Below are 12,785 nucleotides of genomic sequence, written 5' to 3'. Positions count from 1 at the left end.
TCCAAATACGTACGTACACTCACTGGCCACATTATTAGGCACCCCTTTTGCCTTCATAACAGCGTTGATTCCTCACAGATTTTGGTCCATATTGGCATGATAGCATCACACAGTTGTGTTTGGATCCACATCACATCCCAAAGGTGATCGATTGGACTGAGATCTGGTTAAACTTGGTGAGCCCTTGCCAGCTGTAGCCTCAGTTTTCTGAACAGACAGGAGCTGTGGCCCCTCTGCTTCAAGGTTCAACCTGCTGTGCGCTCAGAGATGCTCCTCTGCTTGCCTCAGCTGTACTGTTGACTGTCTATCAGCTCATTCTGGCCATTCTTATCCGGTCACTGCCTTCAACGCACGCCAGCTGCTCATTGGATATTTTTCATAAAACCTCTGTAAAACCAAAAGATGGCGCACAAAATTCTCAGTAGATCAGAACTCTCCGAAAAACTCCAACCAGCCTGTCTGGCACAAACAACCGTGCTGCGTTCATAGTCGACATGTCTTGATGCCGGAATGTGTTGCGTTGCGGCCTCGTGATTGGCTGAACAGATATTTACGTAACTACTGCACAGGTGAACCTATTTGCCCAATTAGCTAGCTGTTCGTTTAAACAGTGAGAGGAGTGTTGTGGGAGAAAGCTGTCCACGCGGCAGAATATTTCCCGATTAAAAGTCCCAGAAACTTGTTTCCAAAAGAGGAAAACGGATATTTGTACCTGGCGGCTATTTAGGCCACACCCGGAAGCAAAGTGGACTGGCAGCTGCTCCATTGTTGGAAGTTTGTGAAGCTCGGCAACAGGTGAGTTTTTCCCAAATGAATTACAAGTTTGCAGTGACGCTGTATTTCTTTATTTATTTACAGAAACGCTCAGAGAATGACGCCTTGTTGACATCTTCTCTCTCCCGTCCTGGGGTTTGAGTTTCAGCTGTGGTATTTGTCAGGCTTACATTCGGTGAATGGCTGAATGGTTCACGTTGCTGAAAGTTTAGCTCTGGCTGAAACGTACGGGCTGTTCCCCTCTGATATTGAACGTTCATGTATTGTCATGGCGACTTGAGGCACGTGAATGTGTCGTTTCGTGGGTAGTTCAGGTGCATCTCTAATTTCTCAAACGTATTTACGGCCTCTCTGGTTTTGGCAATATTTGTTACGCCACTGTTTCCTGACCACGTGTCATTACTGATGGCAAATGTGTAGGAGTCAGTGGTAGAAAGTAACTAAAGAACAATTACTCAAGTGCTGTACTTAGCACTTTTTTTTTTTGCTCTGAGTATTTGGATTTTATGCTACATTATTGTGACAGCTGCATATTAATATTTTAGAAATAAAACAGGACCAATTCATAAAAACTGATACTGTGCTACAGATTCAACTATCCAACAGTAAATAAAATGTGCTCCACCTCCACCAGCTGTAACATTAAAATGCTGTATTATAAAATAACCATTGGCTGCTGGCAGTGATGTCGTGTGTTGCAGACGCCTCTGTCACTCTAAATGAAACATTACAATATAAATTACATTGGGGTGAGCTGTCATGCTAGCTGGGGGCAGATTTGTACTGGAATTTATCCTCACACTTTTAGTGAATGATACTTGAATAAACTACTTTTTTTTTTACTCTAATTAAAAGTGATTTATTTTTTTAAATGCCTGCAGAAATATTTAGCATTTTGATGTTACTGTGTGGAAAGCACTCAGCATGTTTAGTATGTAACTTAATGGTAAATGCAGTTTAAGCAGAGAAGATAAGTGACTGATGCTGTCTAACAATCTACAGTCCAAAATATTATCCTTATGAAAAGAAATTTCATGGTGACAGTGATGCAACCATCTCCAGTCTCACCTGCTGTAGTTGTTGCAGATGTAGTGGGATTAATCTGTGCTTGGTCTGGTTTTGCCGTGATGATTGTCGTCAAATATGAAGAATGGGCGTCACAGGTCTTGAGTTGACCGTTGGTGACAAAAAGAGCATTCATTCAAGATCATTTCCAGTGAAGGCGTAGCTGGTCGGGGTGTAAAAACTGGATTAGGGCTTTGACTTTGATGTGACTGAGGATGATGTATGATGTCCTCACCGCTGAAACGAATGGGTGTAGCTGACACAACTGCTCTATTTATTTTCAATTAGACTTGTTCATATTGCGTTTCCTTCAGAGGCCCAGATTCACAGGGCAAAATCAATACCTCATCCCTGCAGCGTCTCCTCTGACAGGAGCAGCAGTCACCTTTTTTTACAGTTGCTCCATTTCATTTGAACGCTGTCGTCTTGTTTGATTTTATTTGAACAGTGCATGGGAAAGAAATTGTGATTTTTATTAGGTTGGAGATATTGAAGACAATCCACTCTAGTGATATGATAGATAATGGTAATAAGTGGACAGCTGTGTAGAGATGATTCCAGCAATTTATTTCAATGAACAGAAGAATACTGCACAAAATTGCATCAGCAGAGGTTTATGCATAGACTTTGATTCTGAAAATATTATACACATATTCTTTTTTATTTAATAACCTCTCTGCATTTTCACAAACACGCTCTTATGGCATTCTGATATCTGATGATCTTCACTGCCTAGTACAGAAATGAGTTCCTTCCTTTCTTTTTTTTGATATGTTCTGTACATCAGTGTGGAGAAAAGATTTGTCGAAGTCAAAGCAAAAAACATCGCAACTCTGAATGCCACTGCACTGCACACACAAGACTTGTCCACTGGAAACACTATGGCCGCATTCAAAAATGAATAAAGAGGATTCTTGAACAAAGATATCAAGATTTGCAAATACAGAATGGACAACAGGTATTGAAATAATTTAGCAGCAGTTTCAGAGAGAAACAGAGGAGACAGCAGACTGTTGGCAAATGACAGCAGAAGCTCTGGCAAATTCTGAAATTTGTTACAAAGAGAAGTCGGATAAAAATGGCTGAAACCAGATGTCAGTGGTGATGTGGGGAAAAAATAAGTAAAGTATAACCCAGTGTTGGTGACTTTCAGATGACAACCACCCACCAAGCTGAACAAAAATGAATTATATTTTCATAAAAATATGAATTTATGTTTGTATTTTCTTTCAAATTCTAATCACTGTAATGCAGACTATGAATTTATGGCATTTAAGATTCAATTCAGCAGCTGGATAAATTAGATTTTGGTGGGTTTACCCTCCAACTACATCCATGCTAGGCCCCAAGCTGTCCCATGAACTCCCAGTGGGCCAACAGTACAGGCTACACACATTTCTCTGTCAGGACTCAGTCCGCCGCATGGCACTCCTCCTCTGTGGTGTTACGCCTGGGACATGGAGGACAAGTCTTTCATCAGGTTAGCTTTGGAGAGAGCTGAGGGGAGCCGCCGCGGTGTTGCTGACTACATGTTCTTGTACATGGAGCGATCTCTGGGGAGCTGGGGCTGGCTCGCCGTCAGCTTCAGATGGAAGTGGTAGATGGTGAGCGTGATGACGATGATAAGGGCCAAAATGAAGCCCAGAATGAGGGGGAGGGTCTCCTCCAGGCGCTCCCGCTGGTCGGTGATGCACTTGTAGGCTACAAGAAGTGGAATAATGAGCAGAGTTAGCATGGTGAGATGAATGAACGTGACTGACAAGGGTCCTAAAATGCCTAAGATGGTGTGGATTTATTCAGAATTCATGTGCGTTGTCTTTTCGGCTGGGTGATAATTCACGGCTCTTTTGGCTCTTTTTCACTGGAATAGCATCATGATGATATGATCCTATCAAGATATCACTTTACAAAAATGCCTCTAAATTAGGGCTGCAACTAACAATCATTTTCATTATTGTTTTATCTGCTGATTGTTTTCTTGACTCACTGACTATTGTTCCTTTTTGTCCAAAAATGGTAAAAATATTAATAATGATAATAATAGTTTTCTAAATCCCAAAGTGATGTCTTTGTCTGATCAGTGGTCCAATACCCAAATATATTCAGTTCACTTTTCTGAAGGATTAAGAAACCTGCAAATATTCACGTTTGACAAGCTGGAACCAGTGAATTTTGGGCATTTCTGCTTAAAAAAATGACTGAAATTATTAATCAGTTATCAAAATAGTTGCAGATTGATTTTCGGGCAGTTGGCTATCAATTAATCAGTAATCATTTCACCTTTCATTTAATGTATTGACTCCAGTATTTATTTATTATTATTGTTGTTGTCATTGTTGTTTGGTGCAGTGCGTACAGTGGAACACAGTTCATTTCATAATTTGATCATTTTGTATGTGATTTTCTTGGTCATCTTCATCACCATGCAGTTAGTCAGGCGTCAATAGGCTGATGTACATACCTTACTGTGTGTGTGTGTGTGTGTGTGCGCGCGCGCGTGTGTGTGTGTGCGTGTGCGTGTGTGGTGTGTGCATGCATATCTGAACAGTAGTATGTGTGTGAAAACAGGAGGTAGCATCTGCATCTGTGTTTGCACAGAAGCAGCTGCTCTTGTTTTTTTATTCACTAAATGAAACATTTCACTCAGATGCTTCGTCTCTCTTCCAGTTCTACAGTTGGTCGCGCACGGTTTTAGCCCTCTTTTGTGCTCAGTTTAAGGCATGTTAGCATGCACACACATCTTTTCACACATGAGGCTCAGTAAGGGAGGAAGGAGGACACCTAAACCACTATTGGCTGCACAGTATTGCATGTGCATGTGGTTCTGAAGTTGAAGGTGTTTCTCCTTGTGGACAGCAGTAATGCACACTAGGAGGGAGGCAGTGAAGCATAGCACAGCCTAGTTTACAGCAGCTCAGAGCAAATGATTCTTCCAAGGTGATTGGCTTCAGAGGACGGCCAGGTACACTGAGTATGTCTGTAAAAGCTGCATTGAGGGCAAGGATATAACTGCACTCATAAAGTCCTAATGACCCCCACCCCTTCTCTCTCTCTCTCTCTCTCTGCCTCTCTTTGCATTTCTTTCCTCTCTCTTTCATCCCCCCCCTTTGTTCCCTTGTTACCCCGTCCCTCCCTCTCTGCAGCCCTATGTTCTCCTCATACTGCAGCAGTAACCCCCTAGAGAGGTGTGTGTATGTGTGTGTGAGTCAGAGAGAGAGGTAGATGTAAAGTTATAACACCCTCACCCCCAGGAGTTCTCATCATGTTCATCATCTGTTTTTTCACAATATGTGAGCAGAACACAGTGGCAGTGTGGGGCAAAGGCAGACTTGCTTTTTCGTGGCAGTGCTTCTCAGAAAGGTGCTGTTGGTTGTTCTTACGTTCGCTGAACATGAAGTCAGAGGTGATGTCGAAGGGCTGGATCTGGATGTCGTACATGGACATGGTGACGCCCTTCTGGTGGTCGCTCGAGATGAGAGTGAGGGTCTGCTGCGCTTGGCACACAAAGGAGCGCCCGGCGGGGGTCACGAGGGCCGACAGGCGGTGGGTGCTGGCTGTGTGCTTCCCAGCTGGAGAGGGAGAGGATGAGTCACGAAAGTGTGTGTGTGTGTGTGTGTGTGTGTGTGTGTGTGTGTGTGTGTGTGTGTGTGTGTGTGTGTGTGTGTGTGTGTGTGTGTGTGTGTGTGTGTGTGTGTGTGTGTGTGTGTGTGTGTGTGTGTGTGTGTGTGTGTGTGTGTGTGTGTGTGTGTGTGTGTCCCTCATGAAGGCCTATGTGAAAATGAGATTCATGCAAATTCCTAAATACTTGATGATTTTCAATATGTAATTTGGATGGACAAAAGCAACAGAATGACAAAATAAATGAATTCATAGACAAGTAAGAAAATCACTAAATAACATAAAATAAACAAATTAATAAAATATATAAATAATAAAATAAAACCAAAAGTTTTAAACTATTTCAAGTTAACATTATATTATTATAACTAAGTTAATTTGAAGAGGTACCACACTAAACGCATTAAAGCATCCGTTTTGCTTTTCACATCGTAATAACAGCTACAATGATGCTGAGGATAATAGTACAGTTTATATGGTAATACGCCTGTATTGAGCCAAAGGGCCTACTGTAACTGACCGGCCACTGTCTAAAATCTGTAATAACTTCAGTAAAAGCTCTATCCGTGCGAGGGGGCGAAAATCATAAATCCATGCATGAATCACCCCTCTAATTCCAGCTGAATGCGTAAATGCGAGATGAATGAGAGCAAGTCGCGATCAAAGCAGGCGGGATGGAAATGTGCTGAGTAGCTACTGTACACAGGCTCGGCGGGAGACTCACGGTTGTACGCGTTGATGAAATGCGATGGCTCCGAGGTGTCGTAGACGAACTGGACCTTGCTGATCTTCCACACCTCACTGCCCTTGTCACGGAGCTCCTGCAACACCCAGAGAGACACACACACGGGCGTCAAAGGGCAGGTTGGCCTACACTCAGCAAAACATGTCCCTGTAGGCCCCTGTCCACTGTTGAGATCTGAAGAACACGAATATTTTCTCACCATTGCTGATTTATTTATTTTACCTAAAGTGTGCTCTCTTAATTCAGGACATCGGTACAATGACGACATGATTCCGCCATATGAGTGCTGATGGCACTGAATACAAGAGGGAAAAGCCGGAATTTGATGTAAATTTGTGAAAGCGTGTCTTCAGGTGATGTATGGCCAAGTGTTGGCGCCTTGATATCCCCAATAGATGAGCCAGACTTGCCTTTATTGCATGTAATGATACAGTATAAACATCATCGTCGTTTCCTCTGACGCTTTCTCGCCCACCTTAGAGAAGTAGATGCGGAGCGTGTAGGCGTTGTTCTTCCAGGTTATGTGGATCTCTGACTCCGTGCTCCCACATTTCCCCTCGATTTCTGCACCACGGGGCAGAGTGAACGACGCCTGCTCTGTGATCAGCTGCAAAAAGATACAGCAAGAACGTGAAGACAAGTTGAGCCATGGGGACAGATTACGAACTGTATTGTCACAGTTTTTAGTAGAAGAATCCAATTTTTACGCACGAATTTATGGCATAAATTTCACAAATATCCAGGAAGAAGAGTTTTACGCACGAGTGCAAAACAGTTTCCAAATACAGTTCAAATATTTTTTAATTCCTTATCAAGAGCAAAGCAATCATTTTAAATAAGTGGCAAAATATTACGCATTTGAAACATTTCCCCAGCGCTGCATCCATCTTTACGCACAACGGATAAACCTTAGAAATGTCTTCAACACAGAGCCATATTTTATGCAGTTTATGCTTCTTTCTTTCTTTCTTGTTTTTTTTTTTTTTTTTTTTTTAAGTCTCCACATGTATTAAAATGCACGGGGGATTCCTTACGTCTATCCCGTTGAGAGCGAGCACGTCATATGGCACGAGGAATTTCACGGCGAACTCCACCATCAGGCATGTTGTGCCGTTCTCCCGGACCGCGAAGATGGCTTTGTCTGGGTTGTTGGACAGACCGGACAGGTTCTCCCCTTCCTGCTCCGCCAGCACCACGGACAGCGCCAGCACACCTGACCGCACAGCACAATGGACTATTGATGGGGGCACTTTTGTCAGCGGGGTAACAGATGAGGGAAGGAGGGGGGGCGCGCGCGCGCGCGCGCACACACACACACACACACACACACACACACACACACACACACACACACACACACACTGGCACACAGGTACTAAAAACATGCAGAATCAGCAGAAACAGCGGCGTAATTGGCTACTCAGAGTTTAGCGGAAGCCCCCCCCCCACATCTTTAGATCACCAGCAGATCACCTCTGTTTCCTCACGGCAAAGTCAACATCAGGCTGGACAGTGGAGACTGAAATCTGCAATATCAGGGGAGCAACAGCGCCTACCGGCCGCAGCCTAGACGGCGTCAGGAAGTGACCAAGTGACTCTGAGCCTCTGAGCACGACTCTTACGGTCACATCAGGGGGAAATAACAGGTGAGAGGTAACACACATACACTGTGTGATGGTGAAACACGCATAGAAAGTGCGCACGCACGCACCCCCGCGCGCACACGCGCACACTCCCGCACACACACTGCAGTGAGGAGTCACGACAGCAGCAAGCACACAGACACACACTCTCTTACCAAACACGCCGAGCAGCAGCAGTCGGGCGCTCTCCGTGGTGCTGAAACCGAGTCGTCCCATCGCGATCAGCTTCCCCAGCGCTGGAAAACAGGGGACTGACTGACTGGGCAGCCTGTGCTGAACCCACGGAAAGAAAGGAGAGAAAAAGAGACGGAGAGGGGAGGCGGGAGAGAAGGAAGGAGAGAGACAGAGAGCGAGAGACAGAGAGCAAGAGAGAGAGAGAGAGGGAGGGAGGGAGGGAGGGAGGGAGAGGAGGGATGCCTCTACTCAGCGCCCAGAAGTCATGCTCAGATCATCGTGAATGCAGCAAAAAAAATGTTTCCAGGTTGGACGTGAGATCCGGTTTGCGGTGCAGAAGCAGCCGAGTCCGAGGAGTTCGAGCTGTCCAACCCGACCTCCCTCTCCAAGGTTGACTGGTTTCTACCCAGTCACAGCTGCAGGACTGAGCCCCGTCCGTGCATTGTTAACGCCAGGAATAATGGTCCTTGAAAGAAAAAAAAACTCCGTCAACTGTATTTGTCTCTTTTGTAAGAAAGGACCCAGCATGCAGTCTGAGTTATTCCCGCAATGCTGTAGTCTCCATCGCTGTGGCGGCAGCTGTAGGTTGGGCTGAAATGATGTATGTCTGGAGGGAAACGCCGACAACACCCCCTCCCACCGTCTGTCAAACTCAACTCTCCAAGGTTGCAGCTGAGAGTTTGAGAGAGTACGCGCCGCAAAAATCAGCCCATCTTACGTGGATATTTAAACCCTCCTTCAGGTGTAGCATTTAGCGTTTACTTCTATGAATAAATGTTGTTTGGAAATGTTGAGAGATTTAATGAGAAACGTCATGGCACAAGTGATTCTGACTAGAACCACTACAGGGCATCATTTAGCTCCTGTTTTACCAATTAATTTTGAGACTAATTGTCCACACATGAATGACATAGATACATGTGGCCCTTATTAATATGTTAGGTAGAATTACACCAAAGCCTGGATTATTATATTTTGATAAGATATTTTCTTTCTCTCTCACACTCACTCTCATCTAACGCAGGACACCGTGTTCATTTCAGATAGTGAGATTTTATTCACTGTTGGCAACCATTCAAATCAGTAATCGAAGATGGCAGAGACACGTGAAAGACCGAAGCACAACACAAGGAAATGCTGCGTGCTGAAAAGATTAGGATTTATTGCACATCACCCCTCCACCTTCCATGCAACCCCCACCCACTCAAAAAGGAGTGGCAAATGCTGCTGAGCACAGGAGCCAGAGCCACACTGAAACTGCAAGTTCGTGTCACTGTGGAGCTGCTGGATCCACCTGGCAGGTCATGGCATTTACGCACAGAGTTTACGCAAAGTGCTTCGAATTGCTGTTGATTTTTCGATTCTTCAGTCGAAGTTAAAAACATTTCGGTTCGTTTTTATTCCCTCTATTCGTCGGTTGATAACGTCCGGATGTCAGATTGCAGAAACTTTTGCAGGGTTTATGGATTGTTGAAGTGTAGACGTGGACGCTGTCTGATCTAGTTGAAGTTTTGAAGGTCGGTGAGGATCACAGGACACATTTTGGAGGTGAACTTAGAAAGTAGCAGATTATGTCTGATGTAGCTAGGTCTAAAAGTAACGCGACAGTCTTACGATAAGAGTAAGTGCTAACATCTTTAACAAATGCCGCGCGGTTTTTTGTTTTTTTTTTAAGAGTTTGGCATTCTGAAATGAAAGTCAAACTCGCACTTGACGGAGCTGATGCTATCGATGCTGGGTTTGCTGTCCACCTGGGGATGTTTTATGACCTGAGGAAAAGTTTGTGATCGCGGCATCCGCCCCGAAGTCAACAGCGGATCCTCCTCCAGCTCTTTCACGTTCTGTTTGAACTCCGGGGAGGTAAATCGGCGTAAGAGTTTGTTGCTCAACACCGAGAAAGCCGTGGTTGAAGTAGCGGCAGCTGCTGCGGTCAACTGAGGAGGTTCAGTCTTGCAGGGAGACGCTTGGCGCATCCTGACGGTTCTGGATTTACGCAAAGGCACCAGTGTGCGCTCCGGAGGTGTGGGGCTGAGGATGCTGGTTGGCAGACTACATCTTTTCTTGTAGTAGCTGTCATGAAATCTGCGCCCACCAAAGTCTGACAGTTTAGAATTTTCTGTCCATGGTTCATTCTCACTTTTGTTGGCACCAATGGGAGTCAGTAAGATGCCCAGGACAGAGGGCGCGCTGGGTTTGGGGGTGTTTCTGCTGGGCCGGGGTGAGAAGAAAATAGATTTTTGAGCCTCAAAGCTCTGTTTAAGAGGGGGGAGGTGATCATCAGAGGTGGGAAGCCTTTCCCCGGGTTTCAGATGCTTATGGTCGGAAGTCCGTGGAGGGGGTTTAGGGGTTAGGACTCCGGAGAAGACCAGCTCCTGTGGGGGCGAGGAGGATTCGTCATTTTCGCTTTCAGACTCCTCGATGGAGTCCATCGACAGCAACTGACTCTGCTTCATCCGAGGCCTCGGTTGCCAAGAGCAGTTTTGACCCGACTGGCAATCTGCATGATTACACGTTTGGAGGACCTCAAGTTTGTTCACAAGATGTTCAACTTTCCTCGCAAACCTGTCATTTAAATCACCACATCCAATACTAAGTCGCGGCCGCGCGTTTGCCTGAGCGCCTCTGTCAGCCTCGCGGCCCTTCTTGGAGCTGTTCGTGAGCGCACAGATGCACTCTGTGTGGCCCAGAAACTTCGCCACTTCAACAGCAGAGTTGCCAACTTTATTCTGCCTGTCTATCTGAAGACCCAGCCTCTTGAAAGCTCTCACCAAAAACTCAACCACAGGCGAGTGACCTGCTACTGCGGCGTACATCAGCGCAGTGTTCCCCCAGGCGTCCAAAACCTCCGGGTCCGCATTGTTTCGGACCAGGATCTTCACAGCATCCAGGTAGCCTTTCTCACAGGCGTAGCTGAGCGCCGTGCGCCCGTTGCCGTCCTGACAGTTGACGTTGGCTCCTCTCTGCAGCAGAAGCTCCACAAACTTACACCGAGTCGGACTATCGGGCAGCAGGATGGAGGAGATGAGGGGGGTCCTCGTGCCTTCTGTTTTGGAGTCCACGATTTCCCCATCCAGCGCGTCCAGAACGAACCTGGCCAGGTGGACTTTATCCTTGGACATCGCCTCCAGGAGGATCTTAGTGCCCGTTCGCTCATCGGACTTCCCCTGAGCCTTGAACATGATTGTGAAACGGCTCAGAAACTTATCGGAGAAGTGTCATCGCTGTGTGATGTGGAGCCGGGTTGGAAGCCTCTCCCCAGACGAAAGCTGACAACACAGATGAATCCCCTCTGTTATATAGTGAAGGGGGAAGCCGCGGAGTTGCTGGGCAACACAAACATAATTAGCGCGCTTTGTTCGTCTTTCTAATGGAAATACTTCGCTTATAATAACAATTAAGGGCTTCACTGCCGGAGCCGCCAGTGCTCAAGAGTGGATCTGTGATATGAATTCATCCTGCACTTGTTGATTGGGATTAGACTGCTGTGGCCATTGTTTGGGAAAGAAGTGCGGGGGTGCTGAGTGCACGCGCGCTGCGCACTCCCGCTAATAACAATAAATGTGGTCTGCAGACTCACTGTAACCCCACTTGAGACAGTTTCAGTACGCAATGATCAGATCTCAGCAGGAGCAGGCTGAGAGGATGAATACTCTCTATTGTTGGCGTTAGAATAACGGTTTTATGAGTCAAAGAAAAGATGAATTTTCATAGAAAAATCACGTGCGGCGCTGTTAAATCACACAGAGCCACTGAAACGCTTTATTTCAAGATACATACTCCCCCAAAACACGCCCCAAATGGTGTAAATGAACCAGTCAAAACAAGATTATGTTCAAAAACACAAATGAGCCACGTGGTCATGTCCCATTTTACACCTGGATTTATTGGTACACATACTATAAAACAGTATTAAAGGAGCTGGATAACAACAGTATTTTCATTGCTTGAAGTTCAACAATACAATATAAATACAAAAACACGCACAGAATGGTTTGTTGACAAGCTACAGTTCAAATAGAAAACAAAGAGGAGATACAGTAGAAACTGAGGAAATCAAATTGGTGACGCTCTGCAAAAATAATCTGCCTTGTTTTTTTGTTTGTTGTTTTGACAAACTAGAGAGCCAAAGGTTACATGTAGTCACACAACAGAAACATTCAACTAGTGCAAAAAAGCCTCTAACAAACATAATAATCTTAAACTACACATTATATCTAATATATATAATATATATATTCATTTATTTATATATATCTTCATATAAATAACCCCTTAATTTGGCATTTTATCATTCATAAAATAATTTTAACTTCCTAACAGACACTGAGTGGCACATTTGAAAGCGATGGAATAAAATTTAAAAGCACTTTTACTCGTTTATCTCTGCACTAGATATGTGGTGAGAGCTTTATACTGTGTTGTGTGGTGCAGTAAGGGCAGACTGGAGAACAGAAACCAAGAAAACAAACAAGAAAACCCGGTGGCTGATAAATGTCTTTCCCCACCATCCAACAGACCAAGTGTCCCCTGAGCCCTTGTATGACAGAGGACAGCTGGTCAAAAAGTAAATTCAACTACGTACATTCCAGTATATACAAAAACATCCCATCTACCCTTTACGTGTGTTACAGCAGAATAAAACCACAGGGAAAAAACATCTTCAAAAAAGGCCAAAACACCTAGAGGTGCTTTTATTCCCATGTTTCTGTGTGTTTTCACGTCATCATAATTATGACTTTTGTCATTTTGGTCAATCTTTTTTTTTT

General features: G+C 44.8%; 1 protein-coding gene across 1 annotated transcript; it reads right to left on the bottom strand.

The window, feature by feature from the left end:
- Positions 1 to 2,385: 2,385 nt before the first annotated feature.
- lamp5 (lysosomal associated membrane protein family member 5) lies at positions 2,386 to 8,641 on the bottom strand. The gene is made up of 6 exons (XM_070987939.1): positions 8,001 to 8,641; positions 7,237 to 7,415; positions 6,678 to 6,809; positions 6,182 to 6,278; positions 5,220 to 5,408; positions 2,386 to 3,540 (listed from the first exon to the last, which is right to left on the bottom strand). Exons 1-6 carry the CDS (start codon positions 8,059 to 8,061, stop codon positions 3,365 to 3,367), a joined length of 834 nt encoding a protein of 277 aa, XP_070844040.1. The 5' UTR covers positions 8,062 to 8,641; the 3' UTR covers positions 2,386 to 3,364.
- Positions 8,642 to 12,785: the final 4,144 nt, after the last annotated feature.

The sequence above is a fragment of the Chaetodon trifascialis genome, chromosome 19 (assembly GCF_039877785.1).
Source record: "Chaetodon trifascialis isolate fChaTrf1 chromosome 19, fChaTrf1.hap1, whole genome shotgun sequence".
NCBI lineage: Eukaryota > Metazoa > Chordata > Actinopteri > Chaetodontiformes > Chaetodontidae > Chaetodon > Chaetodon trifascialis.
This window is presented reverse-complemented; position numbering and strand designations above follow the sequence as displayed.

Excerpts from the sequence above, each read along its gene's own strand:
- lamp5 (XM_070987939.1), bottom strand. The coding sequence starts at position 8,061 with ATGGGACGACTCGGTTTCAGCACCACGGAGAGCGCCCGACTGCTGCTG. Across the intron at positions 6,279-6,677 it reads TCCGCATCTACTTCTCTAAG|GAGCTCCGTGACAAGGGCAG; the intron begins GTGGGCGAGAAA and ends TGGGTGTTGCAG. Across the intron at positions 3,541-5,219 it reads TGACTTCATGTTCAGCGAAC|CCTACAAGTGCATCACCGAC; the intron begins GTAAGAACAACC and ends CACTTCTTGTAG.